Genomic DNA, 22,526 nt, shown 5'->3' with positions numbered 1-22,526 from the left:
CATCCAGGGCCAAGTGGTGGGAGGATAGAGAGGTCAAAAAAGCAGTGAGGTCTGGCCATGACTCTTGGACCTAAGGATCCATCAACAGAGAAAAAGGGTCCACTCTCACCGGAATGCTGGCTCCTGGAAGCATCCTGTCTCTTGCCTGCTCCAGCTGCTGCCATCGCTGTCCCTGCCACAGAAGTGGCTGCAGGCAGGGGCATGCAGAAAGTGGAGGAAAAGGAGAGAGAGAAAACCCAGGGTATCTCCTCCACTCTATGAGCTTTAGAAGCCTCTTTTTCATATCTTGAGCCAGAAACAGCAGGCTTTTTCTGCGTCTCTGTCTGCACCACAGTGCTTACTTCCAGTTTCAGGTTATACTGAGTTCAGGCGGGGGACACTGTAGTTCAGGCTGGGGGACACAACCCAATAAACTCACCATTGGTTGGATGGTACTCTGAAGTCAGATGTTCCCCAATACACCTGCTGATATTTGTTTTTCAGGGTTTCAAATAGCTGTCCGTGTATTCTGCTTGGGTTTTAAAGTTGAGCTCAGTAGAAGATATGGGAGGTGTGTTTTACCCTATCCTTACCCAGAAACAGAAGTACATCATTGACTTTTAAATTATATTTAAAAACTAAATGTAAGAAGCCTTGACAACTTACTGGTTTTAAGTTTTGTCTTCCTACCAGGCTCTGCCCTATGCCGGGTGGGCATTCACTCACCTGTCTCTGTGTTGGCGCCGGTTGGTGGTCAGGGCCACAGCAATGTTGTCCCATGCTTTCCAAACTTCTCCTTGGCCTGGGTTCTCACAGCCGAGCTGATGCCAACACTCATCAAACACTGCTTTCCACTTCTCATCAGCCGGCACTGCCAGGTTTCCTAGCTTCCTGCTAATAAGGTCATGTTAGCCTTTTACCATTCACTTCTTTAGTGTAAAAATCCTGAAGAACAGAAACTTTCTAATGTACAACTGGGAATACATCTGTGACAAAAACTGCTTGGATGATGGTGGTTGTATTGTTTAAAAACTGAATGAAAGTTTAAAGGAATGGTTTTTAGCTACTTAGTGTTTATAGACAGTGAAGTACATGAGCTGTTAAGTGTGAAGCACATCAGAATTCTTGTTTGCTTTCTACATTTCCACAGAATTGATTTTGCAAAATTGATTCCTGCTAAAACAAGAACATTCTGTGCCTTGCACATCTCATAATGAGAATTGTGAAATGCATTACCCATTGGGTTCTAAAAATACTCTAATAAAAATGCTACACAAAGTATATCAAGTTCCCACAAGAAACAAGAACCTGAGATGCCATCACAATATAAAAACAGCTAAAGCTGCAGTCAATAAAGGAAAATAAACATATGCCAAAACCTTGGAGGAAGAACACAATACACCCAGAGACTCTGAGTTTTCCCCATATATGTAACGTATTCTTTTCCACCTAGTGTATATATAGGGTTGATCTTTACTTTTCAAAAATCAAGTTGTGTAGGCTTCCATTTAAAAATGCTCTTTCAGTCAACTTGGATACCTGCACCATTAACAATAAGATTATTCCCACACACAGAACTTTCATATTAAACATTTATGCTCTGAAGGCTATAATCTAAGCCAAGACTATAGATTTAGCAACCTATAGCAATGTCAGTTTACAATTCAAGATCATACTTTGTTAGAAAAAAAAGACTTTAAAAACTTGTTCTACATTTGAAATATTAACCAGCTTTGATAAAAGCAAGACAACTCAAAACATTCAATAATTAATCTAGAATTAACACTAGTTACTCACAAAACTTTGGGTCTGTCTTTATCACTCTCATACAGACTAGGCTTGAAGTAGGTCCCAGTGATTTTTATCCCAGATCCCCATTCTCCACTAAAATAACCTTCAATGTAATCTCCATTTGGCATAGTCAATGTTCCCTAGGGAAAGTCAGAGAAAATGTGGAATTAGAGAAACCAAGTATTTTCCATTTAAAAACTCAAGGGGAAAAAAGGCACTAAATGGTTAATATTTTCCTTTTTAACTTACTCTAGCCCCGAATTGTTAAAAAAAAGTGTATGCACACGCATGAGTAAAAAGTGTATGAAAATAATCCATGAGTTAAAGAAAAAAAAAGTAACAGGAAAAATTGGTAAAATATTTTTAGCTAAATGAAATGAACAAACAACTTATCTAAACTGATAGGATGCTAATAAAGCAGTGCTCAGAGACAAATTTAAAACTGTAAACATCTGTATTATAAAATAAGGGAGATTTCAAATCAGTAATCTAAAATTCCACCTTATAAAGTTAGAAAAGAGAAACAAACTAAACCCAGAACAAGGAGATAATAAAGATTAGAGCAAAAACCAATGAGATAGAAAATAAATAATGTAGAGAAAAAAATCAATGAAACCAAAAGCTGCTTCTTTAAAAAGATAAACTTGACAAATGCTTAAATAGGTTGATCAAGGGAGAAAAAAAAAGACATAAAATTACAAAATCAAGAAACGGGATATTACACCAACCTTACAGAAATTTACAAGATTAGAAGAGAATACTAAGAGAATAACTTTATGCCAACAAATTAGACAACTTAGATGAAACAGAGAAATTCCTAGAAAGACATAAATTCCCAAAACTAAGGAAGAAATGGAAAATCTGATCAATTATATGTAAGGAAATTGAATCAGAAAATTTAAAACCTCACAAAGAATGCTCAGGCCCAGGTGATTTCACTCGTGAATTCTCCAAAGCATTCAAAGAAACAATACCAAGGCTTCACAAATTCTTTCAGAAAATGGAGAAGGAGAAAATCTTTCTCAACTTACTTTATGAGGCCAGTATCACCTCAATACCAAAGATAGATATCATGAGAAAGAAAACTATAAACACAAATAAATATCTCTGATGTAAAAATCTTAACCAAAATTTTAGCATTAAATCCAGCAATATATAAAAAGGATTATACACTAGAACCAAGTATGACTTGTCACAGGAAAGCAAGGTTGGTTTAGCATCAGAAACGCAACCAATATAATACACCATAATAGCATAAAGAACAAAAAACACACAATCATCTCAACAGACACAGAAAAAGCCCATTCATAATAAAAACTCTCAACAATTATTAGGAAGAGAAGGGAGCTATCTCAATCTGATGAATCTATGAAAAACCCTTAGCTAACATCATACTAAAGGTGAACAATGCTTTACCCTTAAAAAAAGGCAAAAGTCAAGGATGTCCACTCTTACGACTTCTATTCAACATTCTTCCAGGGAGGCTAGCCAGTGCAATCAGACAAGGAACAAAAATAATAATAAAAACACTTTCAGATTGCAAAACAAGAAGTAAAAACTATCTTTATTTGTAAATAATATGATCCTGTATGCAAGAACTCCTAAGAAATCCACACATAAAAAAAAAAAAAAAGCCCATAACAAAACAAACAAAAAACCCTACTAAAACTAATAAATGAATTCAATAAGGTTTCAGGATACAAGAACAAAATACAAAAATCAATTGTATTTATATAATAGCAATGAAAAATCCAAAAATATAATTAAGAAAACAATTTTATTTACAATAGCATTAAAAAGAATACTTAGGAATAAATTTAACCAAAGATATTCAAAAGATGCACACTTAAAACTACAAAACATTGCTGATAGAAATCAAAGATGATCTAAATAAACAGAGAGACATTCCAGATTCATGCACTGGAAAATTCAGTATTATCAAGATGGTAATTCTCCCCAAATTGATCTGTAGATTCAACACAATCCTTATCAAAATCTCAGCAGGCTTTATTGCAGATTTTGATAAGTCAGTCCTAAAATCTACATGGAAAGGCAAAGGATCCAGAATAGCCACAAGAATTATTAAAAAGAACAAAGTTGGAAAGCTTATACTTCATGATTTCATGACTTACTGTAAATCTACAGTAGTCAAGACAGGGTGGTACTAGTTTAAGGAGAGACATATAGATTAATGAAATATAATTCAGAATCCAGAAATAAACATATTTTATGATGAGTTCATTTCAACAAGATGTCAAGAATATACAATTGGCAAAATTGCTGGGGCAGCTAGATAATGCACATGTAAAAAGATCAACTCAGACTTTAAATCACACCCTACACAAATCACCTCAAAATGAATCATAGACCTAAACATATGAGCTAAAACTATAAAACTTTTTGAAGAAAACACAGAAGAAAATCTTAATAACCTTGAGTTAGGCAAAGATTTCTTAGTTATGACATCAAAAGCATGATTCATAAAAAACTTTTTTGATAAGCTAGACTTTATTAAAATTAAAAACTTCTGTGCTTCAAAAGGCACTATTAAGAAAACAAAAAGACAAGCCACAGACTATAAGAAAATATTCATGAATCCTATATTTGATAAAAGATTTGTATCCAGAATATATAAAGAATCCTTACAGTTCAATAGTAAGACTATAAACAAATTCTTGAAATGTCAAGACATTTGAATATACATTTCACCAAAGAAGACAGATGAATCACTAGTAAGTACAAAATGATATGCTGTATAATGACATTATTAATCATTAGGGAAATGTCAATTAAAACCATGAGATATCATCTCACATCCACTAAAACGACAAAAAGAAAAGAACCAGAAAAAAAAAATATTGGCAAAGATGTGGAGAAGTCAGAATCCTCAAATATTGATCATGAGAATGTAAAATGATGCAGCCACTTTGGAAAACAGTTTGGCAGTTTCTTAATATGTTAAACATCAATTTTCCATACAACCCAGAAATTATATTCCTAGGTATCTACCCAAGAGAAATGAAAACATGCTCACACATGAAGTTGTAAATGGAAATGGAAAAAAGAAACAGACTCACAGACATAGAAAACAAACTGTGATTACCAAATGGGAGAGGGAAGGGAGCAAGGACAAATAGGGGCTATGGGATTAACAGATACAAACTACTATATATAAAATAGATAAGCAACAAGAATATACTGTTTAGCACCATTATCTTATAATAACCTATAATGGAATATAATTTGCAAAAAAACTGAATTACTATGCTGTATACCTGAAACTAACAACATATTATAAATCAACTATTCTGTTAAAAAAAAAGAAAAAGGAAAAAGAAAAAAAGAAGTTGTAGTCAATTTCATTATTCATAGTAGCTTAAAGTTGGAAACAGTCTAAAGTTGGAAACAATCCAATGCCTGTCAACTGGTGAAGGGATAAACAAAATGTGGCTTTGGAATACTATTCAGCAATAAAAAGGACTGAAGTACTGCACGTGTCACAATATGGAGAAACCTCAAAAACATGCTAACTGTGAGAAGTCACACAGAAAGGAACACTTGTCATAAGAGTCCATTTATGTGAAAGGAGCTGAAAAGGCAAATCTAGTTATAAAGCTCATTAAAGGTTGCCTGGGACTGGAGGGAGAACCAGGGAATGACTGCATATGGGCAGGAGATGGCGAAGGAAATCTTTTTGGGTGACAGAAATGATCTCAAATTGGATTGTGGTAATGGTTGTACAACTCTGCATATTTACTAAAAATCATTGAAATGTACCCTTAAAACAGGTGAATTTTATTTTAGGCTAGCTTTTTTAAAGGTCAAGAAAAAATTAGTGAATGATTATTAGAGAGAAAGAATTTCCAACCTTCCCACTCAGGGTCCAGTCATCCGAAAACTCTCCCTCATAGATAGTATCGTCTTCGGAAAGTAAAACCCCATTTCCCTATGTGAAGAAACAAAGCAAAAATCACAACACAGAAAATGCACAGTAAGTTGGGGTACCTGCAGCCACATCCTCCAAAGCCTTACATAATCTTGAGACAAGAAAAATAGTACTAGGGAAGACAGAATATTAAAAAAAAGATGACTAAACAGTTAACTGAGGACATAGGAGTTTTAAAAAGTCAACAGCAACTATATGCAAACTATCCCACTCACCATCATTTTATTAAGTTGGAAGTTGCCTTCATAGTATAATCCAAACTGAGTAACTACCACTCCATTCCCTTGACATACATCATCTTGCCACATTCCCATATACTTCTCCCCCCTACAAAAGTAAATAGAACAGGAAAAAAAAAATCAAACTCGATGATGAGGTGGGGAGCAAACAATGATCACGTAGGAGATACCAAGAATCACCCTCAGGTTGGTTTCTAGTTAAAGTGGTTAACTCTGTCTCCTTAAACACGGGACAACGTGATTGCAAAACACTTCCTACTCAGAGCAATGTTCTCTTAAAAATTTAATATAGTCTTCCAGACACAGATCTGTGTATCCTCCAAGTATTCCTTGGCAACTTTAAAATATATGATTGAAAAATTTAATGCCAAGAATTCAACTCTAAATAACTTTGTCTAAAATGTAATAGATAAACTCAAATCTATGTACAATTTTTTCTTACCCAAAAGTTTACTAATTAAAAAAAAAAGAAATGGGGTTTATCATAAATGAGGGCTCATTCTTCACTTACTCAAACTCAGAGAAATCTTACTAATTTCCACTAAAAAGATAAAATTAGTACAAACTGGTTAAATTAATCGTAGATTTTAGTGATAATAGCAAAAAATTTAAAATTCCACATTATGACAATAACATGAGGGAGAAAAGAGTATATATTAAGTCCAAAAACAAATCAGGCCAAACCAAACACAGAGGCAAAAGAACTACATTTCTCCCCAATGTTTAGTTAACTGAATTTATCTAAGCTTGATTCCTGGGCTGCTGGCATGGTAACAAGTCTCCAACCTAACAGGAAGATCTGTTTAGATATCATTCACTAACTTCAAAAGGGAATTTCAATCGATCCTTCCCCCTCTTCTCCCTTTTCCTCTTATTATCTATTGATGGCATTAAAGAGTTTTTTTATGTAATAGTCAAAGATTCGGTAGCCTCTCTGAGACACTAAAAGCTTTGTATGTGTGAAGTTTTAAGGAAAATGGCACCAATGTTAATTCTGAATGATTCTGATCTTGTAACAAAGTAAACTTGTTTGGTTCACAAGCAAATGCATAAAATAATGCCTGATAACTATATTCTTATTAAAAATGTTCTCAGTACTATCTAATCAAGACACTTAGCCTTCATAAAATCATCACTTTTTGGAGAAGTATAGGAACCTTATCCTCTCCCACTAAACTGCGATTAGAAGCAGAATACTGTACCTAGTGATATCATCAAAGACACCATATCCTGCTTTTTTATCCATCACCCACTGGCCAATGAACATACTGGGAGAAGAGGAAGTCAATTTTCCGCTTCGTAGGAGACCATGACCATGACGCATGTTGTCTTGGAAACAGCCTTCAAACACTTCACCAGAGGCGTAACTGGTTAGAAAGAATAGATACAGATCACAAGCACATTGAATTCTGATGCTTATTTTTACAAAGTTCAGGAAATTCAAAATTATGCTTATGTCTCACTGATAGCTATAATTATTTATTTGTTTATATGACTATTTTTCACCAATCAAAAATCTTAATGATTGAGTCTAAGAAGTTGAAGATATTATGGGTGATATTCTGTGTTAAAATCGGGAAAAAAGTGTATATATAGTCCTTTATGGGAAAATAAAATGAGTGATCTCTGAGATAATGACAGGTGTTGTCCATATTAGTCATGTAATCAACATAAGATAAATTTACAGATGTCCAGGAGATTCTGTGAGAAAGTTATGGTTTACAAAGTTTGCACAGTTTTGTTAAGAACTAAATAAGAATCTAATGTTTTCATTTTGTCATAGATAAAAAGGTTGATCTTTAAAAGAAGACTCTATACAGTTTCAGTTATAAGAATAAATAAAATTTACTCCTTGGAAATTTTGGCTACATAAACATTTAGGTTTACATGATTCTTTGAAAAAGCAACAACCAGTCTAACAACCTTTCCAATGTTATTACCTAAAGACTCCTTGACCACACATTTTTCCTTCTTTCCAATGGCCCACATAATGGTCTTCTTTGTTCAATGCTTTATTTGGGATTCTGTATTCTCCATACCTACCAAGGAGAATAAAAACATCAGAAGATGCATTTATGACATATCCACCTTTTGTATGCATACATTGGTATAATGAGACTAGAGAAAAGATTTGGCTAGAGGAGGAAAGCGGTAAATGGGGTCTTGATTTAAGCTGTTATCGACCACCTAAGCTATTCGGCAAGTCTTAGAGGGCATTAACCCCACTACACAAAGCGAATAGGTGTTTTATGCCAAGTATTAAGGAGAAACAGAAAACCTGCGCCCAAGGCCTATTTCTGCCACTAATTAGCTGTATCACCTTGGTTAAGTCCAGGTACCCAGCTCCCCCATCTGTGTAATAAGAGGGGTAAATTATCTACATTTCTTCTCATTCTAGAATTTTATTAAAAGATTAAAAGACATCATAAAAATTTACACTATCACACACACACAAAATCACCTACCTAATTCATACAATAATCTTTCTTATACAATAAGATAAATTATTTCTCTAACATGATACAAAATACTTCACTGTCATAAATTTTCTTGTAAATTTATGTTAGAAAACGTGACAAGCTAATATAAAAATAATGTCATTTGAGTACTATTAGGATAATACATCATTTAGAAGACTTTCCCTTCAATAGATCACAGAAATTAAAGATAATTTAAAACTAACTGAAAGGAAAACTTCTCTAAGTCCTTTGTATAAAGGAGGCACTTCTACCTTGATAGTCTCAACATCAACATTACCCAAGGTTCTCAGTCTTCACAACTGAGAAATGGATCAAAAACAGGCCCATATCAACAGGTGGAAGGCTGTGAGGTCACACAGCTATCAAGGTAAATAATTCATTCTAGGTAAATCAAGGCTGCCCCCTAGATTCCTAGCTCCCTTCATGTTCACACATGTGCACTGTAAATCCTAATACACTGGATGCATCTCTGAAAAACCAAAAATCTACTAATCATCTTGAAAATAACTCTGAACACAAAATAACACAGTTTAAGACTGCAGTTGCATTTACCCTCATGTTTTACACAATTTTCTTACCCATCTTCCAAGCCATTCCTGAACATACCAGAATACATCTTTCCATCTGGCCACTTCAAAACCCCTCTGGAATGCATAAGCAAAGAATAATACATGTCAATTAATGTTTCAGATAATCAATACTTCTTGGTAATTAGACTATCATCCTCACTCCAGGCATAAACCAAATCTTATACATTTTCACCTGCCATGAGGTTTCCCGGAAAGCCAGCGGCCATCATAGGTTGCATCTTTTAGACGAGGATCCTTGTAGAAAGTATATTTGGCACTGCGTGATATGGGTGGTTCCTGTCTCTGAATATTGCTGCCACTTCCATAAGGTGGCAGATCAGACATCCCCCTTAAAGCCTGATCCACAGCTTGGCTTATGGCCCGGAGCCACTTTGTCTAGGAGCAAAAAGTAAATGTCAGTAAGTTTAAGGCAACAACTTATCAAGCATTGCTGATTGGCTTTTGAAATTCACTGCTTTATGTTTTAAACTGTCACATGAAAACAACAACAAAAATCTACAACCTTGTTTTACTGAAGATTCATCAGGCATAATTATGGATCGCAGGCAAGCAAGAACAATTTTTATTTCTTCCTCATTAGCATAAGAGAGAGAGATAGCCAGGCCAAAGATGGAAAGAAAATACCATGAGGGACTAACCTTCTCCTGGGGTGTTGAGGAAATGAGAGTGAACTGCTCCTCAGGTGTAGTTATCTTTAAGCCATTCCTAAAATGTTCACAAGCATAAATGCCAATAGGTATGACAACCTGTCATTACATCAACCCTCAAATACAAAAAGCAACTTGTTTATCTCAAGGGGAACAGAAGTCAATTAAATGTAAATACAGTCATGCCCCTGGTTTGGTTCCCGCAGTTACTCTGCTGCGTGCCGAACAACGGGGAGGTGAGTAGTGGAGAAGCCCTTTTAGCGCATGGCATGATCTGTCCTGACCTCCACAACAGGCCACTTACTATCAGTGTGCTGGGAGGGTGAGCCTTCTTATGCAGACCAGGGAGGCCTCCTGAGCTTTTATTCATGTCTAAGAAAACAACCCGGGTAACAGAGGAGGGGCATGGGGGTGGGGTGGGGGACACTCACACACCACCAGCTTCTTCAGAAAGCGGCTCTGCCCACAGTGTGGCCAAAGGGAAAACGTGGTGTGTGGAGAACTGAAACAAAGAACATGGAGACACTTCTGAGCAAGCTGTGTGGGCCCTGGGGTTGCTGCTGCATAACACCTTCTACATGGTTAAATTATGCAGGTGCCACTACCTCAGCTACATGTAGTCAGTCCCAATGCGTCTCACCTTCTCTGCTGCAAGGACTCCTTCATGTGGCTGATACTCATTTTCAGGCTAGAAACTGAAAAAGCTCTCTGAAATCTGGCCTGTACCACAAATTCAAGCTAAACATTCTCTTTTACTCAATAGTTTGAGTAAAACCACAATAGTCTGGAACACAAACTGATGGCACAATAAATCAAATGAGTATAGTACTCCACTTTCCAGTGTCTCTTTTAAGGCTAGGAATCCAGCCTACCTGGGCATGGACTAGGGCATCATTAAAGAGAATAAACCAATTCACAGAAAACCTCCCCGCGTGCTGCAGAGACAGGGCTCGGTTACTGCTCTCACACAGCAGTCGACGCTCTGGCTTCCTCAAGGAATCCTGGGATTAAAAACAAATACGAAATCAAAGTATCAAGATTATTTCATGTGAAGAGAAAATAAAAAAGATACAAATCACATTTAGGGGAATTTGTTGGTCCTAGCGTAGCTTGGTGTTAATGCTAAATTCAGATGGGATCCAAACATTTCACAAAATCAGTGCTCAAAGGGAAATAAAAAGACAGGAACAAACAAAAAAAGATGAGACGTTTATTTAGAAAGGATTCCTAGAAATAACGTTTCGAGCACCCATTGCCGTTGTCCTCCGATCACCCTTGGAAAAGGTGTCATGAAAGCATTATTATCGTAAAGAAGTGAGGCACGGAGAGGACTGTGGCAGTTGTTACGGATATGCCTGCTCTTTGCTGGGATAATGACAATTGGCATGGCTTACCGTCATTTTTCCAGGAAAGGTCTTCCAGAAGCCCAGTGTGTATTCTGCTTCCTTCCTTTTCCTGCCGAGATGGAGAGCAAGAGACTCATAACAAGAACTGGAATCCTGCAGTTTCTGGTATTCTGGAGATGTCTAGAGGCCAATAATTAAGGGGGGAAAAAAAGAATATAAAACAATTGTCCAGAATCTGTAGCCTCAGTGTGGTTTAGATATGTAGTAGTAAAGTGAGGGAAGAAATCCGGCCAAAGAACAGACCTGGTACACTAAAGGGAGCTGAGTAAAAACAAGATCGGTTCCAGAAAATTCTACCACATACAGGTACATATGAAGTAGGGGAAGAAATCAAGGGGAAAAGAAACAAACACTGGCAGTTATCACTGAGGAGAGCAGCAGAGAACTCATGATAGGGCCCGAATTCCACAGGATTTTAGTCTCGGGATCCCCCTATTTTGCTCATGTGGGTTATATTACTGATACCATATTAGAAAATAAAGCTTTAAAAATGTTATCTTTACAGTAACATTTTAAGTGAAAAAAAAAAAACCCTAAATTTTCCAAAACAAAAAAATGTTTAGTGGGAAAAGTAGCATTGTTCTTCATTTTTTTTCAAATCTCTTCCTTATCTGGCTTAAAAGACAAGAACTGGATTTTCCGATCTGCTCCTGCATTTAATCTGTTGCATGCTGTTTGGCTGAAATGAAGAAAACGCTGCTTTATAAAGATATATAGTTGGAAAAGGGAGGAGTATTTTAGTAGCCATTTCATATAATTGTGGATATTCTCTTTCAAAACTATACTAAAACTTCAATGGTAGTTTCTTACAGTGTAGCTGAAATGTAGAATCTGAAACTACATCAAACTTTTTGTACTGTTACATTAAAATCCACTGGTCTATTTTACACTTTGAATAGATTTTTTTTTAACCTACACATGATTTTATAACATGTGACTTGGACATTTGGAAAATACTGGTTCAGTGAATTACACAGATCTTCCAAATGCTGATACATTTTATTATACAACATCAAAAATCACATGTTAAATTATCACCAATCTCATCAGAAAAAGTCTTTAAATACTGGGAAAAGCTTGCAATGATAGATACATGTTTCTAACATTTAATTTTTGCTTAAAAATTCAGGTTTTATCATTGGCAACAAATACTGCTAGTTGTTCTCTTTGAAGTGACAGGCTCATTTACTCATTTGGGGGGGAAAATATCTCAAATATCCAAGTATGAACAACCAGACAAAAGAAAAGAGCTACAAGACCACAAAAGGACGAAACGTAGAACACCATATCGGTTCCTAGATCACTATGGAGACAAGTCTGTCTAGATAAGGAGATAGAGCCCAAGATTTTTAAAAATCCAGAACTATAATAAACCCTAGAATCATTACGGATTCTCTAGAGCCCTTCAGAATGGAAACAAGATGAAACTACATATTTCAGCAGAATTTCAAAGGTGAATGTCTTAGGACCAGTTTTAGCATACACTTATATACTAGAGCAGTGCTAATTTTCTAGGACTCTATCTACCTAATTTTATACAGAAAGTGAACTAGTTAACAATTGAGAAAATCCTGTAGCACTGTGATTTCTCATAGCATATGCCAAGGTGACCCAAATACCTGGCATAAGTCTATCATGAGTCCAGGCCAGGTGCTAACTCCACTGCCTTACAGGTGTGTGTCATTACACAAAAAGTCAGGGTTTTAAAGAGCTCTGTGTAACTGGTACTCAGTATGCACTCAGTAAACTCAGACACTATTGAATAAATAGCATGACTGGGTCTCAACTTTATACACAGTTTCATAAAATGAATACAATTAATCTTGTTAAGGTCCTGAGAGGAACCTGAATCAATCCACAGCAAAGAAAACCAGATTTATCTACAGATATACTTTCTTTTTTAATTTCCCTGAAGAAAAATAAATTTAATTAGACACATACAAACATTAAATTAGTGGAGTTCTAGATCTTGGGGTGGTATAATGCAAACAAACAAATAAACAACAACTATGATCCTTGGCTTCCCAAGTGTCCAAAGAGGGTATACATGTAAGCTTACCACTTCAAAACAAGTAGCAAGCTTTAGCAATACTTTTGCATAATTATGAAGTCGTCTGATTGGCAAGAAAAATAAAGTATTCAATATTTCCATCAACTGGGTGTTTTCATCATTCACGTCTGCTAAATCTTGCAACAGTTCCTGGTTTTTATTTAGGAAATCACTGAAGGTAGAGAAAAAAAGAAATTCAGTTAATCATTTTGGTATTGACAATATGCATGATACTGAATATAGAAATAATTCACTAGATACTACTTTTTTCAAAATGTACATTTTTAGGTGCTATGAAAGTAAGAGAAGATTAATACAATGAATTAAGCCAGGTGTAAGTAAAAGAGTTTCCCTGCCTAGAAAATAGGTTTTTTGAGTATAAAAAGTAGCAAGTGGTAGCATTAGTAACTCTGTAATAGAGATGGTTAATCGCAGACTTGTGCCTAAAGTTCTAGGAAATGTATCATACATTCCAGTTTCAGGGAATAACTGACCAGCTGACACAGTTACCTGTTAATTTCCAAGCCAGCAGTCACAATAATACACAGCAAGACTAACTGCTATAATCAGTTGTACTAAACAGAAATACTGGGGGAGAAACAAAACGCTTTGCGCCAACAGAATTGGCATGGAGTATTAAAATACTTCTAATTTCTTCTTTTTTTTCTTCAACTGTTGATAATCTAGTAAGAGTTTATTACAGGAAGGTAATAAAAAGCTGTGGTATCAGTACAACAATTAACAGGAAATAGTAAAGCAAATTATATATGCAAAATTTAATGCTGAGATCCTCAAAAGCATTTAAAACTGAAGCCAACATTTAGTTTTTATATTCAATTTTATGTAAGTTCATTATTAAAATTTTACTGCAAATCTTAAAGCTGATCAGAAGCCCACTAAGACCATGCTCACCAGACCCGAATACTTTATAAAGAAGTAAAGATTTAGTGGAACAGAATAATAATTAATATCTGCTACTTAATGAGCAATAATTATGTGCTAGGTACTACCCTGAGTGCTTTACAAGCACTATACTACAAGTCTTAGCTACAAGGCTTCAAATAAAAGTTATCATACAAGATCACAAGGCAAAAATGAATCATTTTATAATCTCTTAGAGAACTATGGAATAGAGATGTTTAACTCAGAAATGCAATAATTTCCAGGAACCCAAAAGTTCAATGGCACAAATTGGACTGTTCTACAAATGCAATTAAGAGATCTGAAAGAGTGTGCCCTGGGGAACATGGCCTAGTTTTTGTTTATATTTGGCTTGTATATATGTTCCTACTTCCTCCTCCATGCTTTGCTGCTGAGATCAGCTGGGGAAACTCATTTAGCCCCATAGAAGTATTCTGCTTTGACTTGCTCTGAGAGATGGAGGTAGTACATGGTGAATACATACTCCCTCTGACCACATTTCTCCTGGATGCCCAATAACAAGCCAAGAATGTTCCAACTCTTGTGAATCCTATTACTTTTCTGGACTCACTCATATCCTTGCCTATAGACTTCCCCAAAAGGGGCCCTAGTATGTGCTCAGAAAACCTGAACTACTCTGCTTAGCTTATCTTCCCTTGGGAATTTTTAATCTAATAGTGGCAATATCGCTGTTTCCTTATATGGCTAGGTTTGCACTTGTTAATCAAAAAATTAAAGGTAGAAACAATTCAAGTGTCCATCAATAGATGAATGGACAAACAAAATGTGGTATATACATACAATGGAATATTATTCAGACATACAATGAAATGAAATTTCAATATATGCTACCACATGGATAGGCCTTGAAAACATTGTGCTTAGGGAAATAAGCCAGACACAGAATGACAACTACTGCATGACTCCATTTATATGAAATTACCCACAGTAGGTAAATTCATAGAGACAGGAAGTAGAACAGAGGTTGCCAAGGGCTGTGGGGAGGGAGAAAGGGGGAGCTATTGTTTAATGGGTACAGGATTTTTGTTGGGGATGATAAAAAGTTTTGTATACAGACAGTGGTGATGGTCTACATAACATGTGAATGTACTTGATGTCACTGAATTATACACTTAGGAATGGTTAAAATGATAAATGTTATGTACATTTTACCACAATACTAAAAAAAAAAAACAAAAAAACAAAAAAACTATATGACGATCAAACCACCAGGCTAGCCTGAGGTTAAATGGTTAAGTGATACACCAGCTGATTAATGAAAGCTTGGGCAGACTCACTAACTGCCAGGGAGCTCACTACCTATGCTCTAGAAAGTCTCAAACTGTTCTCTTTTTAAATGAATACCTTAAAAAAATTTTAAATATTGACTTCATAAATAGAAGTTTAAAAAAAGATGTTATTATTGACTTTAATTATGTAAAACCCTGGGGTTCATGAATCACTGTTTCAGAAATGCTGCCCAAATCCAAACTTAGTATCTGCTTCCACAGCTCAGAGTCACCCACAGTTCACTAATTGCTTTCCACCTGTCCAGGCTCTAGTAAGAGGCTTTCACTTATATCATTTGCTTTAGCTGCTCTAACAAGGAGTTTGGCCAACCCTTGAGAGCCGTGAACTCGATTCTGAAATACTAGAGGAAGGTTTTATCGCAGAAATCTAAAAGTAAAAGAATAGAAAGTGGTGTTATATTAATATTTAACAAAATAGCAAGATCAAGGAGATCAAAGATTTAAAAATTACTACATAAGTTTAAAATATAAAACTTTTTAACCTGTCATTTAAAAAATGAAGGCCAAACCCCTATATTTCAAAATAAATGAGCACATGACATAAGTCAAATCATGATGGAAAGCAGAAAAATATTTAGAACTGAATGACCACAAAAACAAAATGTATCAAAAAATTTTAGATACAGCTAAAGCAACACTAAGAGGGAAATTCAGAGCCTTCAACGAGTACATTAGAAAAATTAAAAGACTGAAAAATTAATAAACTAAATGCTAACTCATGAAGTTGGAAGACATGAACAGGTGAACACAAAGAAAGTAGCAGGAAACAAAAAGTAGAAATTAGTGAAATAGAAAACAAAGGAAGGAAAGGATTAACTATAGCTTAATCTTTGAAAAGAGTATAAAAAAAGGTAAACTGCTGACAAGACTGACCAAGATAAACAGATAAAAGGCTCAAATAAATAAGAAGAATGGAAAACAGGGACTATGACTACAGTTATTACAGAGGTGAAAACATCTTAAGACAATGATAGAAATATACCAATAAATTTGAAAACAAGGATGCAGTGAACAATTTTCCAGAAAAAATATGAACAATCAGAGCTGAAAGAAGAAATAAAGACCTGAGCAGACCTATTCACGAAAAAAACTAAATCAGTAATTTTAAAATGCCCTATAGGAAATGACCACATGAAGACCATACGTAACAGATGATTTCTACCAAACCTTCAAATTTCTACCAAATCTACAGATAATCCTGATCTCATGCAAACTATTCCAAAAAAGAGAGGAAGTTTCCTCAGCTCATTTTATAATTGCTACTACAATCCTCTTACCAAAATTGGGGAAGTTCAGAAGAGAAGGAAAACCTCATATTCACAGATACAAAAATCTTACATATCAGCAAACTGAATCCAGCGATGCATTAAAAAACTAATCCATAAAGACCACTGAATTTTTCTTGGGAACTCAAGGATATTTAACGTTTTTAAAAAATCAATTGCTCTTCAAGTTTTAGAAGGGAGCTCTTTAACCCTATAAATAATACTTACCAAAAACCTAAGGCAATCATGTTAAATGGTGAAATATTAAAAGTATTCCCTTTAAAAAATCAGACATGAGACAAGGATGTTATTACTCTTTCTATTAGGATATAAGATCAAAACTAAACATGGCAAAACACTGATGTCTGGGTTTACTTAAATCTGGGTTGTGAGTATAAATTTGAAATGTCTACTATTAAAATATAACTGATTTTTTAAAACCTTCGTTTCTTGCTAGGTCAACAGTTGTTCAGAAATTACACTAGTTTAGAATGATTAGCCTCATGTAAGAGGCTTTTATATTTATTACTTATCCAGAAGCTAAATGCAAAAGGTTTGCATTTGTGCAACACTCTGCACTTTTCTCTGTAGCATCACATACAATATTTGCTTCTCACAAGTGGGGAGAGAACATTCCCATTTTTCAGAGAAAAAAATTAGGCTCACTTTGGTGAAGAGAGTTCTCCAAAGTCTTAGGGATAAAAATGGTAGCACTGAAAAAAAAAAAAAAAAAAAAAGTCCAGATCTTGTGGCTTTTTCAATACCATACTCCTTCCAATCAAGGGCTAATAACACCTGTTTCTTGTAAGAGTTAGTAAGAGTCTACATTTTAATTTTTTTGGTAAAAGCACCAAGTCAAAGCTTTTCCCACGCACTCAAAACCACAGAACGCTATAAACCATGGTCTTTTGTTGTTAGAATAATAACTGGAATGTATATACTTGCTTACATGGCAGGCTTAGCAAGAAGCTGGAATCCTCCCATAACCAGAAAATTTGTCATAGATGTACAATACCTTGAGTAAAAGAGAAAACATATGTAAGTTAGTGTTAAAAAGTAAATATGCTCTTCAGAGTTTTCAAACAAGCATCTGGAACAGATACTTCTTGGTATCTCAACAACAGTTTCAGAACTTTTGTGAGAAAGGCAGATTATGTGATAATCACAATAGTCAGGGGAAAAAAAGAAATTTTAGTAAAGATGTTAATAGGAATTTTTTAAAAAACTTAAAGTTATGTAGAAGATGCTAGAATTTACTTGGTAGATTTCACATTGGTAACTTAACAAACTTGGAAACTATGATTCAAATTGTTAGGTTTTTAATAAAAATTTTCTCTCATTTTCACTTTAAGTTTCCCAATTACGTCTTTGGAAGTACAGAAGCAGGGGGAGGGTATCTCTCAGTGGTAGAGTGCATGCTTAGCAAGCATGAGGTCCTGGGTTCAAGTCCCAGTACCTCCATGAAGATAAATAAATAAATAAACCAAATTATCTCCCCCCAAAAAGAACAACAAAAGAAATAAACAATAGAGAAGGTAAGAAAATAATGCTAAAAGAGCTTAAGTGAAAAAGTGTTAGAAAATGTTGGTTAAGTACTGATGTTCTGTTAAAGAGTTTTTAGTAAGTCTTGATATACTGCTTTGTGCTGTGTACACTTCTTCCACGCTCTCAGGCTGGCCAATGGAATCAACTGACTTTGAGAGAGAAGGTAAATTCCCACTAAAAACAGCCCAAAGCATACTGTACATTTAAAAATGGTTACAATGGTAAGTTTTATGTGTTTTTACCACAATTTAAAGTAATTTTTAAAAATCCATAAACAAATCGAGTTTTTTTTACTTGCGTGGTCTATGTGAATACATTATGTTAGAAAAAAAGCCCAAGTTATCAAAATGAAAGTGCTTCCAATCATAAGTCCTGAAGTATCAGAGCAGAAAAAGTGAAATAGATTATGAGTACAAGTCACACACACACACAAAATTATACTGGTAAAAGCTGAAACTTTCACACACAAAAAATCTAATTTAAAAAAGTAAATTGGTATCAAATTATGCCATTTTTCATGCCTGAAAGATGATGATGAGACGAAAGACTCTAACCAGAGTATTTCCTCTCAGACAAAAGCTTCAAATATAATCAATTCTGTTTAGAACTAAAATCACATACATCTATCTGCACATATATGCCTAAGTCTAAAAGAAAATACACTAAAATTATTAACAGTGGTTATTTCTGGTGGTAGGCTTATGCACAACTTTAAATATCTTTTTGATTATCTTTATTTGTATAGTTTTCTATAATAAGTACGCATTACTTATATTACTAATAATCTAAACAGAATACAGTGAGGCAGATGCTTTCTATTGGAGCTCCACACAGTACCTGGCACTCAGTGGGTATTCAGTCAGTATTTGTTGGATAGATAAGGTATGAACAAATAAAGAATAAAATCTACACTTCAGCTATACAACAGCATAATCTAATAACACTAAAATAACACAAGTTATGCCTCACATCATAACATCAAAATACAAATTAAGAAAAATTGAGAAATGTTTAGATTTTCAAACATAGTTGGGATATTTTACTTGAAAAACATGAAAAGAACCTTGGACCACTATCCTAGGTTTTATTAAGAAAATATCTTTATTTTAAAAATAGCTTGGTCTTTAAACCCTCCATTTACATTAACAGTGAAAAGTAGACACTGGAACAGCTCTATTTGCAACCAGCGGCAGGTATCAAAATAATTTGTTTAGTTATTTATTTCCTCCAATTTCAGTATATTTTACTTAAGTAAACAAGATTATTCTCTAAAGAACCATATTTATTATTTTTTTGTAAATTAAGTACACTGTCAATCATTCTGCTACTGCTAGAATACAGGAGGAAATTTGAGAATTCATTATTTTTAAATCTTTTTTTTCCCCTCTTAGAGCAAACTGAAATTTAAGCAATGCAGAATTATAATTAAAACACTGCTTTGCAATTTCTGTTACCTTATATCACTCTCCCTAATCTAGTCTCTTCTGATTAAGGAGCTGTTCTCCTTGGCAGAATAGCCCTGCAGAGACTGAATATGACATGGGACTGGATACTTGCTCTGTATAACTATCCAAGAAGAGACTTGCATGCTTCAGGATGACCAAACTCCTGGCTTCCTTTATCCCATGAAGGAAGATGCCCAGTGAGGTTCCATGCTGACCAATTAGGTAACACAGCTTGCTGAACCGGCTTGCCACCTCCTGCAACAGCTGGACTGTACTTGCAGTGCCCAAATTTTCTGTAACAAAATAATGATGATAACATAACCTAAAGATTCATTATCTGAATACTTTCTTATGATCAAGATTATGAATTTCCCTTTTCTAAAAAATATTTAATATGTTGAGATGTACTCTCAACTATGGAACCTAAATAACCAAGTGATTCTGAAATCACAGAATCCAGTCATTTGAGGAACTTGTTAAAAACATTCACAGGACCCTATACATTCTGAATCAACAGGCCAGTTAAGATCCAAGATGGATATAGTAAAAAGAAAAGCTTTCCACGTAGTTCTGAAGACCAGTCAAATTTGAGAACCACTGAGCTAATCCAGCTCTCCTCTAATTTTAAGCTAAGTAATCTAAAACCAAGAGAAGGGAAGTGAATTATCTAATTTCACACTACTGGTTAGGAATTAAACTCACTTCTGTAGTTACATCTTGGTTAACATTTCCCACTTTTGTACTGACTTCTGCTCTACTTGCCCTTTGGACAAGTGCAACCCTTCAGTGCAGAGGGCAATCCAAAAATCAGACTGCCTAGGTCACTCTTAACTTTAGAGGGCAGCAGGAGAGTATTGCTTTTTCCCAGTCCACAGCTCCCAATTTGCAGGACTTCTCTCCAAGCAGCGAGGCTGATGACCAGACCAGATAAGACCAACATAGAAATCGGGAAGTCAGAACAGGAAAAGGGCAGGTTTCACCTTCCTTTCAGAGCAATCCAGGAAGCTTCCAGCTTAGATTGCTTGCCATTCCTTGCCAAAGTCCAAGGAGCCCACCCACTGGAGGGGAATTTATAGAACAGGAACACTTAAAAAAGCAAAACATATTAAAAAACAAACAAATATATATGTTGATATATAACTGAAAAATTGTGCGCTACACTGGAAATTGACACAACATTGTAAACTGACTATAACTCAATTTAAAAAAAAAAGAAAGAAATTTAGACAGGCCCAACTTACAAAGGGATTGAATTCAGAAAGACTGTTTAAGTTGGTTGTTTGAAAAGTAGACAGTTTCCCACCAAAAACAATGAGCTGACCTACACAAGCCAATGTCACCTTAATGTGGAAAAACTGATGTAGTAACAAGGCAGGATTTAAGTACTAGAGTATTGGTCTGAATTCTGCATCCTCACAGAGGGTAAAGGAGTTCAGGAGAAAGAGGAAAAAAACCATCCTCTCCATTTTCTGAGTGCAGGGCCAAACGTGGTAAAATATTTGAACTAGAAGTTAATCTTTAATAGCTCACCCTTCCATCTCCATTTTGCATTCCCTTCTGACCTCCTAGAGACCCCAGGTACCTAGTATATCTGGACAATAGTACCTCATCTAGGACTATCATAATCCATTTCCTCTGTATTATCCACTTATCTTCATCCCTCTTATAACTGATTACAGCTACTAAGAAAGCAGATCAGACCTAATCAATTCCTGTTAATGTGGGTTAAGATCCGTAACACTCTTACAGCTATCCACATTTTGAGAGACTGCTTGTAAATCCAAATGAATCTCTCCTTAATAAAATTCTAAGAACCAGAACAAAGAAAATGAAAAATTCAAGTAGTGTAACGTAAGATATTTTAGGACTAATGGGGCTAGAAGTGTTGTTCAGAAGTCTGGCTCCTAGAATCAACTTTCCCAAAGTTGTTCTGCTTCTCTACCATCAATCTTCTGAAAGCTCCATTTTTCTACTTCCACAAGTAAAAGGAGCTCGGGGTGGTAGGATGGGGCAGGAGCAGCTTGGCTGCTATTGACAAAGTGGAAGTCGTTTGTAAGTTGTTGACAACCTATATACAAAAAGAAGAGACTGGAAAGAAAGGAGTAAACTACAACTCAAACAAAAAGTTTTATTTGTGATACAGGAAGAACTGATAAAACAAGAGTCCCAATAATTGAGTGGGTGGGGAGCTGGGAAGGGGGAGGTTCTACTTACCTAAACTGAGAAGAGGCCTGAGAATCTGAGATTTGATATCACTTAGTTTTGAATAGAACCGTCTTTCGGTAGTAGCCAACTCATGGAGACTGGCAATATATCCCATAATATTTTTGTCCACCAAGGCTAGATAGCTGTCTTTTCCTGCTGCCACTCTGCTTATATATCCAAGCTAAAACAGAGGAGAAGAAAAAGATTAAATATAAAATATAATTTACAGGGAGAAATTTGGGTGCTCAAGTTGGCTCATATCAGCTGGTGACAGCCAACTGGTAAATACTAAGGAATTTTGCAAGTTGGTTATCAAACCATTAGCAGCTTGAAACTGGCAATAGTATAATTAACAAGAACGACAAAAAAAAGGCGAACACTACAGATCAGGGATTTTGGTTTTGTTTTATTTTGATTTTTAGGGCTGGTTTACTAGTATACCATTGTTATATACATATATCTCACAATCTATATAGAACTATACACACCTGTACTTTTATTTATTGCCACAATACCTGTTATTTCATTATACATGGTTAGAACCACAGACACCCTAAGTATACAAAGACCCAAATGACCCAGATATGTCTCAGGACCCCTTTCTGCATGAAACAGATGAGAGCAGAGAGGATGCCTATGCTATATAGCAAAATCTCAAGGATCTAGGAGCTACCTTTTAAAAGTACAACCCAAAGGGACTTTCTTTA

General features: G+C 35.3%; 1 protein-coding gene across 8 annotated transcripts in view; it reads right to left on the bottom strand.

The window, feature by feature from the left end:
- Positions 1-22,526, bottom strand: part of ALS2 (alsin Rho guanine nucleotide exchange factor ALS2) — a 67,978-nt gene that overhangs the window by 13,135 nt on the left and 32,317 nt on the right. For 4 of the 8 annotated variants that reach the window (XM_032480059.1, XM_006189940.3, XM_032480061.1 and 1 more), the window contains 16 exons: positions 21,829-22,000; positions 19,727-19,907; positions 17,574-17,639; positions 13,138-13,300; positions 11,067-11,198; positions 10,545-10,673; positions 10,104-10,174; positions 9,664-9,730; positions 9,198-9,400; positions 9,014-9,079; positions 7,896-7,994; positions 7,158-7,322; positions 5,932-6,043; positions 5,639-5,716; positions 1,777-1,910; positions 706-873 (listed from right to left, as the gene is read on the bottom strand). In XM_032480059.1, coding sequence (XP_032335950.1) covers positions 706-873; positions 1,777-1,910; positions 5,639-5,716; positions 5,932-6,043; positions 7,158-7,322; positions 7,896-7,994; positions 9,014-9,079; positions 9,198-9,400; positions 9,664-9,730; positions 10,104-10,174; positions 10,545-10,673; positions 11,067-11,198; positions 13,138-13,300; positions 17,574-17,639; positions 19,727-19,907; positions 21,829-22,000 — 2,006 coding nt within the window. Of the gene's footprint in view, positions 1-705; positions 874-1,776; positions 1,911-5,638; positions 5,717-5,931; positions 6,044-7,157; positions 7,323-7,895; positions 7,995-9,013; positions 9,080-9,197; positions 9,401-9,663; positions 9,731-10,103; positions 10,175-10,544; positions 10,674-11,066; positions 11,199-13,137; positions 13,301-17,573; positions 17,640-19,726; positions 19,908-19,955; positions 22,001-22,526 lie in introns of those variants that run through there. The other 4 variants (XM_032480060.1, XR_004320052.1, XR_004320053.1 and 1 more) reach the window with 4 other exon arrangements.

Source organism: Camelus ferus, chromosome 5, assembly GCF_009834535.1.
Source record: "Camelus ferus isolate YT-003-E chromosome 5, BCGSAC_Cfer_1.0, whole genome shotgun sequence".
Classification (NCBI taxonomy): Eukaryota; Metazoa; Chordata; class Mammalia; order Artiodactyla; family Camelidae; genus Camelus; species Camelus ferus.
The sequence above is the reverse complement of the archived record's forward strand: the minus strand, read 5'-3'. Positions and strand labels throughout refer to the sequence as shown.